Genomic DNA, 15,202 nt, shown 5'->3' with positions numbered 1-15,202 from the left:
GGAGGAGAAGTTCCAGGTGTGGAAGGAGGGTTTAGAATCGAGGGGCCTTAGAGTCAACCTAGCTAAAACCAAAGTACTAATAAGTAGGAAGGTAGACAATCCACAAATGTCTTCAGGAAGATGGCCCTGCTCGATCTGTATAAAAAGTGTAGGTAGAACTCTATAAGATGTACCCAGTGTAAGCTATGGACACATAAGAGGTGCAGCAATGTCAAAGGTAGGCTAACTGGGAAGATAGTTTTTGTATGTGGCAAATGCTCTGGAGCATTAACCTCCGAAAATCTGCAGAAAATAACTTCCGTCACTTTCCAGGGGGAAAACTAGAAGTAGTTGATAGCTTCCGTTATCTAGGTGACCAAGTCAGTAGTGGGGGTGGGTGCGCTGAATGTAACTGCTAGAATAAGAATAGCCTGGGCAAAGTTTAGGGAGCTCTTACCTCTGCTGGTGACTAAAGGCCTCTCGCTCAGAGTAAAAGGCAGACTGTATGATGCGTGTGTACGAACACCATGCTACATGGCAGTGAAACATGGGCCGTGACTGCCGAGGACATGCGTAAGCTCGTGAGGAATGAAGCCAGTATGCTCCGATGGATGTGTAATGCAGTGTACATACTCGACAGAGCGTTAGCACCTTGAGAGAAATGTTGTACCTAAGAGGCATCAGTTGTGGTGTGCAAGAGAGACGATTGCGCTGGTATGGTCATGTGGCGAGAATGGATGAAGATAGGTGTGTGAGAAAGTGCCAATCCTTAGCAGTTGAGGGAACCCGTGGAAGAGGTAGACCCAGGAAAACCTGGGACGAGGTGGTGAAGCACGACCTTCGAACTTTAGGCCTCACTGAGGAAATGACCAGCGACCGAGACCTTTGGAAATATTCTGTACGTGAGAAGACCAGGCAGGACAAGTGAGCCCAGCCCACTTATGAATGCCTTTCCTCCCTTGGACACAAAGACCTGTTGAGGCAAGCGAAGTCGATATAGAACCTCATCCGACGACAGGCACCCATGCCAACCCCCTTTGCTTGCGAAGACATGTTGGGGCAAGCGAAATCGAATTGAACCAGCCAGGATCCCTGGTCTGGTGGTACGTAAAAAGCACTATCCGACTCGTGGCCGATGCCAGCGCCGCCTCCACTGGCTTCCGTGCTGGTGGCACGTAAAATACACCAATCTGACCGTACGACAGGCACCCATGCCAACCCCCTTGCTTGCGAAGACATGTTGGGGCAAGCGAAATCGAATTGAACCAGCCAGGATCCCTGGTCTGGTGTACGTAAAAAGCACTATCCGACTCGTGGCCGATGCCTCCACTGGCTTCCGTACCAGTGGCACGTAAAATACACCAATCTGACCGTACGACAGGCACCCATGCCAACCCCCTTGCTTGCGAAGACATGTTGGGGCAAGCGAAAACGAAATCGAAATCGAATTGAACCAGCCAGGATCCCTGGTCTGGTGGTACGTAAAAAGCACTATCCGACTCGTGGCCGATGCCAGCCCCGCCTCCACTGGCTTCCGTGCCGGTGGCACGTAAAATACACCAATCTGACCGTACGACAGGCACCCATGCCAACCCCCTTGCTTGCGAAGACATGTTGGGGCAAGCGAAATCGAAATCGAATTGAACCAGCCAGGATCCCTAGTCTGGTGGTACGTAAAAAGCACTATCCGACTCGTGGCCGATGCCAGCACCCCCTCGTTTGGCTTCCGTGCAGGTGGCACATAAAATACACCAATCCGACCGTGGCCGTTGCCAGCCTCGCCTGGCACCTGTGCAGGTGGCACGTAAAAAGCACCCACTACACTCACGGAGTGGTTGGCGTTAGGAAGGGCATCCAGCTGTAGAAACACTGCCAGATAAGACTGGAGCCTGGTGCAGCCTTCTGGCTTTCCAGATCCCCGGTCGAACCGTCCAACCCATGCTAGCATGGAGAACGGACGTTAAACGATGATGATGATGATGATGATATATATATATATATATATATATATGTATATATACTGGCACCTGTGCCAGTGGCATGTGTAAAAAGATTCGAGCAAGGTCATTGCCAGTACCGCCTGACTGGTCCCTGTGCCGGTGGCACGTAAAAAGCACCCACTACACTTTCAGAGGCGTTGGCATTAGGAAGGGCATCTAGCAGTAGAAACTCTGCCAGATCAAGACTGGAGCCTGGTGCAGCCATCTGGTTCGCCAGCCCTCAGTCAAAATCGTTCAACCCATGCTAGCATGGAAATCGGACGTTAAACGATGATGATGATATATATGTGTGTGTGTGTATGTATGTATGTATATATATATATATATATACATATATACACACACACGCACAAAGTATGGAGGTTTAGTTCACAAGTGATCTAAAAGATTAAGTATGCTAGGTAAGTGCTGTAAAGGATTACTAGGGCTCCAAGGTTATAACTGAGGCAGTAGTTCTGGAGCCATTGCAGATTTCCAGTTTATATATATGAGGGAGATGGAGCTCATCCCAGCAGTGCCAAATGAAGACTGGATGCATTTCTGCCTTATTAGGCACTATCAATATTGTCTACTCATTATCAGCATGCTCAGGTGGAAACCATCACCACAGATCTTTTATCTGTTTTAGTCATTAAGGCTGTGGCCATGCTGGGCACTGCCTTGAAGAGGTTTTAGTTGAATGAATTGACCTCAGTACTTTCTTTTTTTTTTAAAGCCTGTTACAGGTGCTTTTTGACATAGCCCCAATGGGGTTACCAAGTAGCTTGCAAGACAAAGATCTCTCAGCTGAGAGAGGGAATATAACCGAGGGAAGTGGGTGTGAGCCAGGTGAGAGGTTAGAATATAATACATGAACAGAGATAGTTGTCTTATTATAGAAAGAATATTTTTACCAATTAAAAAAAATCTTTTTGCAAATAATTAAGCACCTTCAATTAATTTATTTGTTCTTCTTAAACATGGTGTCTTTGTCTTCTTTGTATTTTCATCTCTTCTAGTCTGAACGCAAATCCTGGTCTGCTGAGAAGAAAGATTTACAACCTCCAGCCCTCGGTGATACTCGCAGCCGTCAATGCAATTTACTTCTAGTTGCTGCGCACTTGTTTAACAAACTTGCCACATTATTGGTTCGTTAAAAACTTTATTATTTTAATTAGTTAAAACATATCTTTTTTTTCTTAAGGTTGCAGTTAGTTAAAAGATAAGAGATCCATTCTAAAGTTGCAGATAATGAAGCACCATGATGGTTGGGTGGTCATTTGCTTCGTCATATCCATTGGAAAGCAAGAAATGATAAAGATTTGATGGCAATTTCAAGCCATGAAAGGATTTTCTCTGAAAATAGTTTAACCTCCACTTAAATAACAAACGATGCTTAAACCTGTAGCATTTAAACTGGCTATGTCTGGCTCAAATATTATTGCCTCCGCCTTAGTGAAGGCAGAGGCAGAGTTATTGTTTACAGTCATGTTTGTTTGTTTGTTTGTCTGTGGACAAGATATCTCAAGTACTGCTTGATGGATTCGGATGAAACTTTCAGGACTGTTTGGCCTCATGACTGGTACATACTGGTTAGATTTTGGGACCAATTCGGTACCAGACAAGGATTCTGGATTATTTTTCCTGTTTTTTTTTTACTTAACTTTTGAGAGCAGTCAGGTTCATTTTTAGTTTTCTCATTTGTGAGAGCAGTCAAGTTTATTTCAGAGTTTATTTCATTTTAAAAATCCTCTCTGGCTAATCGTTGAGATAGAATTGGTATTGCCTTGCTGGAGGTTTTCCCTCTCTGAGTGCTCTTGATCTACCTGTTTTATGCTCCAACTAACCAGATCTTGCCTCTCACACCTACCTTACAATGTCATTCGAAAAATATACAATCACATCATCAAAATCTTGAAGCTACAAGATAATGCATAATTAATTCAAAATGATGTGAATAAGTATTACATTTGACAGAGTAATTTGTATGCTGCAGAGTTTTAATCACTGTTTTTGTTTCAATACATCTTAAATTTTTGATTTCATCCATTACAAATGTTTTCTATTTCAAATTTTAAACCATATTAAAATTTCTGTTGAAGCACATTCTGTTGTGTCTGGGGAGAGTCACTCTTTTAGTGCCTTATAATTTAACGCACTCACCAGTAAAGTTATTGAAAAGGTTGCAAGATGCAACAAAAATTTTAGAAAAATGAATAAGTAAATGAGTGGAAACAGGTGAGTGTGTTAAATTATAAGGCACTAAAAGAGAAGGACTCTCCCCAGACACAACAGTATATGCTTCAACACACGAACTCCCTAAAAGAATCTTGCAAACCAAATGCCAAAACAAAATTTCTGGTACATAGTTGCATAACACACACACACACACACAGACATGCACACGCACAAGGAGACAGAGGTGCATACATATTCAAACACATACTCACACACACATACATAGAAAATAGACAAACATGGACATGCAAGCACATAAATATGCAGGATACGTACATACAAATGCACACACATACATACATACATATGCATACACACACATACATGCATACATACACATGCAAACACACATACATACATACCTACGTACATGCAAGCATGTATAGGCAAACACACACACACTGACCCACACACATGCACACAAACAATCAAAAGGGAACGCAGTGTAAATAACCGACAGAGTCAAAACTATTGAAAAGGTTGCAAGACACAACAAAAATTTTAGGACAATAAAAATAAGAAAAAAGTGGAAATTTTACCAGTGAGTGTGTTACATAATAAGACACAAAAAGAAAATGACTCTCCCCAGACACAACAAAATTTCTGTTGTTTATATAAAAATAAAAATCCAAAATGATATTAAATGAAATGTATATTTAATGTTTGTTTTTTCTCATTTTGCTTTCTTCCACAGAAAAGTGCCTATATCGTAGAAGCTTGCCTCTTAAGGTTCATGTTAAAAGTTTGTGATGCTGAATCTTGCCTGTCTGAACAGCCATACATATCAAAATTATTAGACACCATGTGGACACTTATGCAGGTTAATGTCATGGCATTTTGATTTTGTATTTTTTGTAAACTATTTTATAAACTATAGGCACAGGAGTGGCTGTGTGGTAAGTAGCTTTCTTACCAACCGCATGGTTCCAAGTTCAGTCCCACTGCGTGGCACCTTGGGAAAGTGTCTTCTACTATAGTCTCAGGACGTCCAAAGCCTTGTGAGTGGGTTTGGTAGATGGAAATTGAAAGAAGCCTGTTGTGTGTTTGTGTGTCTGTGTTTGTCCCTCTCCATCACTTGACAACCGATGTTGGTGTGTTTACATCTCTAACTTACCAGCTTGGCAAAAGAGACTAAGAGAATAAGTACTAAGTTTACTAAGAATAAGTCCTGGGGTTGATTTGTTCAACTAAAGGTGGTGCTCCGGCATGGCCACAGTCAAACAACTGAAACAAGTAAAGAATAAAGAAAAGAAGGAAAAGAAAGAATATAGGTGTAGGCATTGCTGTGTGGTAACTTGCTTCCCAACCACTTCATTCCATATCTGCCCAGTCTATTCAGCTGTAAATGAGGACCAACTTAGTGCTGCTGCAGCCCTCTCTCAATCCATCATGTTTTCCATGCTAGCATGGGTTAAACAGGGAGATATTTTGGGACAGGATTTAACAGCCAAATGCTTTTCCTGTCACCAACCCTCACCTGTTTTACAGGTAAGAGATTTTTATAGACTACAGCTCTTTAAAAAGTGCTGAACAACTAGCCATAATATCTTTGCTCTCATGTTGACAAATAAGCGAGATATTAGCACACATATGCACGCACACACACATACACACACACACACACACAACTAATCAACAATTGACTTTGGAGGACATTGTAAACAGGACTTTACAAGCAGCCAGGTTCTGTGAGAACCAGGCAATTAACCCTTTTGTTACTGTATTTATTTTTGAGATGCTCTGTGTTTCAATTAATTTTAAATATAAGAAAGAATTTAGTAAAATAACTTAGTTAACATTCAGCTAGTGTTAGGAACATAAATTGTGACTAAGGTTTGGTGGAAGATTTTAATTCAGAACTTTTGAAGACAAGACATTTGTACTCAGAGCCAGAGCCGGTTTCAGCCAGGTTAATAACAAAAGGGTTAAGAATTGTTCCTCTATTATATATTTCAACCCTTTCGTTACCATATTTCTGTTGAGATGCTCTGTGTTTCTTTCAATTACTTTTAAATATAAGAAAGAATTTAGTAAAATAACTTAGTTATCATTCAGCTAGTGTTAGGAACATAAATTGTGACTAAGATTTGGTGGAAGATTTTAATTCAGAACTTTTGAAAACAAGACATTTGTACTCAGAGCCAGAGCCGGTTTCAATCGGTTTGGTAACGAAAGGGTTAAAAGACAGTAGACAATAAGGACAGTGGTACTTAATGCTATTTACGTTAATTTCTCCCATTCTTCTTTCTCCTATTAAGTTTGGTGTTTTATGCTATAATCAATATTGATTGACTTTTGTTATTTTTTTTTTCTTTCCTAATATTGATTCCATTCTGTCACAATCAATTAGTTTGAGTCATACCTTATTGATCTGAGAAAAACAATGGCTAATGTCAGCTGTTGCTGGACTTGAATTTGGAAGTGCAGGAATGGCTGTATCCTTAAGAAGGTTGCTTCACACCTACACCGGCTTGAGTTCCATCTCATTGCATGGCACCTTGGTTTTGTGTCTTCTACTATAACAGTGGCTCCCAACAGTGGGTGGCGGGGCATATAAGACTTTTCTGTTAAAATTTATGTGCAATAAAATGATTATACTTCCACAATGCACAAAATCATCATCATCATCATTTCATTTAATGTCCGCTTTCCATGCTGGCATGGGTTGGACAGTTTGACTAAGAATTGGTAAGCCAGAGAGCTGCACCAGATATGATCTGATTTGGCAAGGTTTCTACAAATAGATGCCCTTCCTAACATCAACCACTCTGAGAGTGTAGTGGGTGTTTTTATGTGCCACCAACCTGGTAGACGGAAACCGAAAGAAGCCTGTCGTATATATGTATAGATATATATGTATGTTTGTGTATATGTTTGTGTGTCTGTGTTTGTCCCCCCAATGTCGCTTGACAACTGATGGTGGTGTGTTTACATCTCCATAACTTAGCAGTTCAGCAAACGAGACCAATAAAATAAGTACTAGGCTTACAAAGAATAAGTCCTGGGGTTGATTTGTTCGACTAAAGGTGATGCCCCAGCATGGCCACAGTCAAATGACTGAAACAAGTAAAAATTTAAAAAATCCATTGTGTATGTTCACATGTGTGTCTGTGTGTATCTGTGTTGTTTATGTTATGTTCCAGTATGCTCCATAACTTAGCAGTTTCACAAATAGAAATTGATAAAACAAGTCAAAGGTTGTCCATTGATCCTTAATGGTGACTGTCCATATGAAATATCTTTAGTCAAAGCATCAAAAGTGACTTAATCTCCTCCAATAGCTTCTGTCCTCAGCTGCAGGTAGCCGTGTCCAATCACCTCTGGTTATATTGAGCCTCTCTCATTTCCACCCTGATTTCCCGTACCACCAAGCAATGGTGAGTTGAGTGTTTGTCTCAGCAATTGAGTTTCTCCTGCTTCTTCGATATGTCCCAGCCAGCAGAAGTTCCATCATCACTAAAGTCTGCTTTCCATGCTGGTATGGGTTGAACAGTTTGACAGGATCCGATTGGCCAAAGGATTCTACCAAGCTCCAATGTCTGCTCTGGCACGGTTTCTACAACTGGATACTGTCCTTGGCACCAGCCACTGGGTGCACTTTTCGGGGTACCAGCACTAATGAGGTCACCAAGTAACTTGCAGCACAAGACCTCTTAACTGAGTGGGGGGTTTAGTATTAAAGTGGGGGTGAAAGTATGATAGAGGGACAAGAAAAGGAGTCTTGCTGAAGAAGATACAGGGCTTCCCCAGCTGGAAAAGAGAAAGAGGACCCTTAGGGTACAAGTTGAGTATGAGAGAGAGAGAGAGACCATAGGGATAAATATACAGAAAAATTGGATGGGTAAGTTTACAAAAGGGTGAAAAGCATGTGGCAGATGATTAGAGATGGATGCAGTGAATGGGGTACATTGGTGGAGGTAGGGTCTGTGGAGAAGCGAAAGAAATAGGAGTGGGTCAGGGAGGAGATGGTGTTAAGTGACAGCGAAGGGGACTCAACTTGAAGGACAAGGGAACAGGAGATATCATTGACCTGAGTGAGTAGCGCCATTGATGAGTTGTGGGAGAAAACTTAATTGGTTTCATTGCACCAAATCACTTCTAAATTAGGGAGCTTGGCTTTTTCTTGTACAGTGTTGGCCCTGCTATGAGCATATTGATGCTATCTCCATATCTTGTTTGTTTGTCTGTTCATAAAGGTGATATTTGCCATTCCAAGATTTAAAAAATGAAAACGTATTTCTGTCATTCATTTCAGGATTTTGAATTAAAAGCTTGTCTTGAAAATTTAATCATCACACTATTAACAGCTTATCGTTTTTCTCCAATAACTGCCGACTTCAAATACCCAGTAAGTTGTTTGTCTTTTTTTTTTATTCCATTATTCTCAAAGAGTTTTAAATTTGCAGATTTCCTAATACAAATTTACTAGTGTTCCTAAAAGATGCGCAGGAGTGGCTGTGTGGTAAGAAGCTTGCTTCCCAACCACATGGCTCAGGGTTCAGTCCTACTGCATGGCACCTTGGGCAAGTGTCTTCTACTATAGCCTTGGGCCAACCATAGCCTTGTGAGTGGACTTGGTAGACGGAAACTGAAAGAAGCCCATTTTATATATGTGTGTGTGTGTATATATATATATATATATATATATCGTGGTACTCCTTTGGTTACGATGACGAGGGTTCCAGTTGATCCAATCAACAGAACAGCCTGCTCATGAAATTAACATCCAAGTGGCTGAGCACTCCACAGACACGTGTAACCCTTAATGTAGTTCTCGGGGAGATTCAGCGTGACACACAGTGTGACAAAGCTGGCCCTTTGAAATACAGGTTCAACAGAAACAGGAAGAAAGAGTGAGAGAAGGTTGCGGTGAAGGAGTACAGCAGGGTTCGCCACCACCCCCTGCAACAGCCTCGTGGAGCTTTAGGTGTTTTCGCTCAATAAACACAATGCCTGGTCTGGGAATTGAAACCGTGATCCTACGACTGCGAGCCCATTGCCCTAACCACTGGGCCATTGCACCTCCAACATATATATATATATATATATATAAATATTAAATGAGGGTGAGAAATTGGATATTAATTTAATTAACATCAACTTAACACCAGTTGTTTAGCATATTAAAGTCTGAAGTTTCAGTAAACTGTATTGTATACATATGAGAGGGATGACCACTATGTGGACAACCCTTATGCTGTGTGGACAACACCAGTTTGCTAAATTTTTCTTGAGAACATTTATTAGTGGTAAGACCATAGTAGATCTACTTCTAGCATAAGGGTTGTCCACATAGTGGTCATCCCTCTCATATGTATATATATGTTTGTGTGTCTGTGTTTGACCCCACCAACATCACTTGACAACTGATGCTGGTGTGTTTATGTTCCCGTAACTTAGCAGTTCAACAAAATAGATTGATAGAATAAGTACTAGGCTTACAAAGAATAAGTCCTGAGGTCAATTTGTTCAACTAAAGGCGGTGCTCCAGCATGACCACAGTCAAATGACTGAAGAAAAAGAGTAGACAATGTATGTGAAAAACACTTCAGTGGGCTGTGAATGATGTCATTGGAACCATAGGATGAAGGCATTTCTGTGTTGTTATCTGCCATCAGCTATGGATGCTGGGTTGTCATTGATACCCACTAGGAACTTGTTCTTACATCCAAACAGCAAATAGGGTGGCAAGCTGGCAGAACCATTAGCACGTCAGGCAAAATGGTTAGCAGCATTTCACCTGTCTTTACATTTTGAGATCAAATTCCGCCAAGTTCTACTTTACTTTTCATCCTTTTGGGGGTCAATAAAATAAGTACCAATTATTGAACGGGGGAAGGGGGGGGGCAGTGCCATCAACTTACCCCTACCTTTAAATTACTGGCCTTGTGCTGAAATCTGAAACTGATATTGAAACAGCTTTGTTGTTCTTGAAATATCTTTGATCTTTGAAAGAAGAAAAACAAACCTTCCAGACAAAATGTTTAACATTTGTAAGTTTTCCATGTTACAAATTTGGAGTTAAGTATATAACTTGAAGAAAATTAATTTAATGCTTCTAAATGCTGTTGACATGCATGTTTAGCATGTTCATACATGTATTCTAAATCATGGAAATACCTTTGATACGGTAACTGTCTCAGAAAAACAATCCTTCTAGACAATGTGTGAAAAAGTGGGTAATTTTTGCTATGTTTTTTTTAAGAAATTTTGCTTAAATCTATATATGAGTTGTTTTTTTTTTTATTTCCAGAGAATGTATTTGAGTTTGACCTTGGCAATATTGAAGCATTCCCAGACGCGGCACCATCTATTGTCCCATGTGCTATATCCTTTGTTTTTCATTTATATGTAATCATTGTAAATTTAACCAACAAAACTGTATATCTTCCATAGAGTTTCTTGAATGTTAGTATATTCCTGTTCTATATTTTAGAGATGAAGAATTCTGTACATTATTTACATTGGATGGATATGAGTCCTCATTTTGTTTGTTGTTACCACAACATTTCGGCTGAATATTAGGTTTATAAGCCCTAAAATTCACTCTATAATTGCCCACGGGCATATAGTGTAATGGTTAAGAGCATGGGCTACTAACCCCAAGATTTCAATTTAAATTCCAAGCAGTGCCTTGAATAAATGATAATAATAATAATACAGCAAATATTCTGCTCAATACCACAGATTTGCTTGTCAGTTGTTTGACCTTAACCAGTTGACTATGTCCCTTGGTGGCTGACGATATGTGCATCTCTGATCACGAGCAGAAGTAGTGGGGGAGCATCATAGCCATGTGTTGAGAGGGATACTTTGGGGTTTGAATAATTCACCTCTGGAAACATGGGTGGTTCATTCAACATCCTTAAACAACCCTTATTCAGGGACCTTTTGAACAGGATGGGTTTACTCGACAAGAAGAAAATCCTAACTGGGCCTCACCTGCAAGGTCATGTGTTGTTTATCTTGATATGAGATCACCATGTTGCGCACATTTGGTGGTGATGCATGTGCCTAGTGTACCCTTATCAGACGGGTACTCATGATGGGTATACTGGGCTTCGTATATTTTACCCCAGTGTCACTTTGATGGCATGCACTGCTCTCTCACTCAATAATGATGATAATAATAACATCAGCAAAAAATACCTTAGGAATGAGAACCCAGGGTTGGATTCAAAATTCTACCAGGACACCTGATGAAGGCTGGGGAGTAAATCAGCCGAAACATTGTGGTAACAACAAACATGATGAGGACACATATTCATCTAAGGTGAATAATGTTAGAATATTTTTTTTTTCGGATCTATTATTATATATATTACTATTTAGAACTACTGCATCTCCAGAATTGCTTTATCTTAGATATAGATTAGTAAAATTAGTAGTGGACTGGCAAGGAATTACTGGGGTTGGTATGATCAGTGAAACTTTTGATGGTCTTGCCCCAGGATAGATACAATTTAAGACTGAAGCCAGAAAAACAATCAAACACTATACATATATATTCATATACATGCATATGTACTTATATATATATTATCATCATCACTTAACATCCACTTCCCATGAGTTGGATGGCTTGACTGAGGGCTGGTGAGCCAGAAGGTTGCACCAGTCTCCAATCTTGATCTGGCAAAGTTTCTACAGCTGGATGCCCTTCCTAACGCCAACCACTCTGAGAGTGTAGTGGGTGCTTTTTATGTGCCATCAGCACGAGGGCCAGTTGGGCAGTACTGGCATCGGCCACGCTCAAATGATGCTTTTTACGTGCCGCCAGTACGAGAGCCGGTCTGCAACCCTGGCAATGATCACACTCGAATGGTGCTTTTAACATATACACATGAAACAATTATTTTATTCCACACACGTAGAAACATAGAAAAAGAAATTGAAAATGAACTGAGCCTTTTAGATAATTTGTTTTTGAAAGCTCAACCAGTTTCTGATTAAGTTAAGTGAGATAGGAAGACATGGAGTTATTCAAGCAACTATCTTGCTTGGAAATTTTCTTGTTCTTATTATAAGAGATCATAGCTTAAATTAGTATCTGTTTAGGATACAATTTGATTAACAGGAAGAAAACATGATTTGACTTAGAAATTTTTGTAAGTTCTCTGTGTTTGATGTCATGTAACAATGCTTTTTGGGGTTAGTTTAGGCTGACATGGTTGAGTGAACATGTCTAGTGACAGTCCCAAAGAATCAAGGCTCTCTAAATTTAATCTGTCAAGTAGTAGAGTGGACAGGAGTTGTTGCTATATAGTCCAGTGGCTGAAATGATTATGATTTGAATGTATGTAAGTAGCCATAAATTTTGTTCTCCACTAAATTCATGTGTCAGTATCATAGGAGAAAACGTCATGATTGTGTCCAAAGTTCAGGTTGTTGGCAGTGTAGATTCAACATGTCTGGTGGCAGAATGTGTTTGTGTGTGAATAGTCATTGATAAATGTGCTTTGTTAAAGTTTATTCAGTTTTGCCTTGTAATTTTGTATGAATATATCTTCTTCATTTATATGTGGCATTGACTGAACAACGGTATTGTGGGAATACTTGGAATTTGAGGGACTTATTTTTTGCACATATATCTGTTCTGGTGGATAATGTTATAAAGCTCTGTGTTTTTTGGGAGTTGCATGTTGTAATTAAGTGTAGAGGATTGGGCGTGTCTGTTTTTTGTTATATTTCTTGAAAAACCTATTGCTTTTGTACATTCTGTGCATGCATCTATACATACCTGTATAGATACAAACATGGCTGTGTTGTTAAGAGCCAAACATCTTAATCCCACGGCCATGGTTGCATCTACACACATACACACAGAAACACTTATACGCAGAAACACGGCACACGCATACAGATACACAGAGACACAGACAGACACATTCATACAGACAGACACACACACAGACACACACACAGACACACACACACACAGGCACACCCACACACACACACATGGACACATACACACGGACACGGACACACACACACACACATATTTTATTCTAAATACTCATTGCTCCAAACTTATTCTGCATTGGTTTCCTTAACTGTTGTTACATTTGACAAGATTAAATTTCCCGTCTTTCTTCACATTAAACCCCCGGACGATAAAGGACTTATTGAAATTGTGCCTACTGTTTGGTGGCCAAAAGTTAAAGAGGTAAGGCATTTACAATATCTATTCTTCCTTCCTCCCTCCCTCCCTCCCTCCCTCTTCATTGTGGCAACTCTCAAAGTCAGTAGTTCTCAACCAAGGTTCCTATGCAGGGCCAGTGGGGGTCAATATAAGATTTTGCTGTTAAAATTTATCTGCAGTAAATCATTTATACTTCTACAATATACAAAGCCGTCCTCATCATCGTTTGATGTCCACTTTCCATGCTGGCATGGGTTGGACGGTTTGACTGAGGACTGGCAAGCTAGAAGGCTGCACCAGGCTCCAGTCTGATCTAGCAACGTCTCTACGACTGGATGCCTTTCCTAATGCCAACCTCCCTGAGAGTGTAGTGGGTGTCTTTTATGTGCCACTTGCACAGGAGCCAGTCAGGAGGTACTAGCATCAGCCATGTTCAGATAGTGTTTATACATTTGCCAGTGGCATGTAAAAAGCACCATTCAAGCATGATCGTTGCCAGTGTCGCCTTACTGGCACCTGTGCTGGCGGCACATGAAAAACAACATTTGAGCGTGGTCGTTGCCAATGCTGCCAGACTGGCTCTCATGCAGTTAGCACGTTAAAACACCTTTTGAGCATGGTCATTGCCAGAACCATCTGACTGGCCCGCCTGCCAGTGGCACATAAAATCACCCACTACACTCTCGAAGTGGTTGGCGTTAGGAAAGGCATCCAGCTGTAGAAACTCTGCCAGATCAGATTGGAGCCTGGTGCAGCCTTCTGGCTAACCAGTCCTCAGTCAAACTGTCCAACCCATGCCAGCATGGAAAGCGAACGTAAAATGATGATGATGATAAAAATATTACTCTGGGATCTTGTGGAATAAAATAGGCGTGCAATAGGCTAGAAATGGTTGACAACCACTGCTCCAGAACTATTCTTCTTGCCATCATGTCCCTACAGATAATTTTATGCACAGGACTTTAAATATGAGCATCTGCTGCTAACATAGCCTGTATGTGGCCTCTAAATCTGCTAGAAATGGCAACCAAATTTTCTCAACATCACAACCTACCATCTTAAAGAAATACACATTGAATAATTGCGGTGACAGATATCATTTATATCATTTTCTCAATTTTTTAGACTATGGCCATGCTGGGACACTACCTTGAAACATTTTTAGTAAAAATAAATTGGCCCCAGTACTTTTGTTTTAAGTCTGTACTTATTCTATTGGCCTTTTTTGCCAATTGCTAAATTATGGGGATGTAAACACACTAACACCAGTTGTAGGGGACAAACACAGACACCAACACACACACACACACACACACACACACACACACACACACACAGATACATGCACAACAGGCTTCTTTCACTTTCTGTTTAGCAAATCCACTCACAAGGCTTTCGTGAGCCCAGAGTTACCATAGAAAATACTTGCCCAAGGTGTCACGCAGTGGGACTGAAACCAGAAACATGTGTTTGGGAAGCAAACTTCTTACTTCACAGCTACACCTCAGTGGGATCTGTTTAGTACTGGGGTATCATTTGTTGACAATGAATAGTCAGTCTTTTTCTAAAAGTAAGTTTTGTTTCACCTATGTAATCCTTGTTACCCTAACCCTAACACCAACTTCACTATTGAAATAACCAGAGTTGGTGATGGACTGTTTTGAACTAAAGCCATGTAAAGTGGACAGTAACCAGGCAAACTTATTTCCATTAATTTAAAATTGCCACCCGCATGGTTTGTTGTCATGAACAGATTCTTTTGGTCCCATTTTTCAGGAAGGTACAGTATTACAGCCACAGACTCATAAGGAAGAAGAAGATAAACAAGCTTATCTAGTGTCATGTGAACAGCTGAAAAATA

General features: G+C 40.5%; 1 protein-coding gene across 2 annotated transcripts in view; it reads left to right on the top strand.

Moving 5' to 3' along the window:
• The window catches only part of LOC115217094 (E3 ubiquitin-protein ligase RNF123), a 121,610-nt gene that overhangs the window by 57,786 nt on the left and 48,622 nt on the right, over positions 1-15,202 (top strand). For both annotated transcript variants that reach the window (XM_029786694.2, XM_029786702.2), the window contains exons 11-16: positions 2,978-3,106; positions 4,891-5,016; positions 8,452-8,544; positions 10,450-10,523; positions 13,263-13,365; positions 15,118-15,202. The exon at positions 15,118-15,202 is cut by the window's right edge and continues 9 nt beyond it. In XM_029786694.2, coding sequence (XP_029642554.1) covers positions 2,978-3,106; positions 4,891-5,016; positions 8,452-8,544; positions 10,450-10,523; positions 13,263-13,365; positions 15,118-15,202 — 610 coding nt within the window. The remainder of the gene's footprint in view (positions 1-2,977; positions 3,107-4,890; positions 5,017-8,451; positions 8,545-10,449; positions 10,524-13,262; positions 13,366-15,117) is intronic.

This window comes from Octopus sinensis, linkage group LG1 (genome assembly GCF_006345805.1).
Source record: "Octopus sinensis linkage group LG1, ASM634580v1, whole genome shotgun sequence".
NCBI lineage: Eukaryota > Metazoa > Mollusca > Cephalopoda > Octopoda > Octopodidae > Octopus > Octopus sinensis.
The sequence above is the reverse complement of the archived record's forward strand: the minus strand, read 5'-3'. Positions and strand labels throughout refer to the sequence as shown.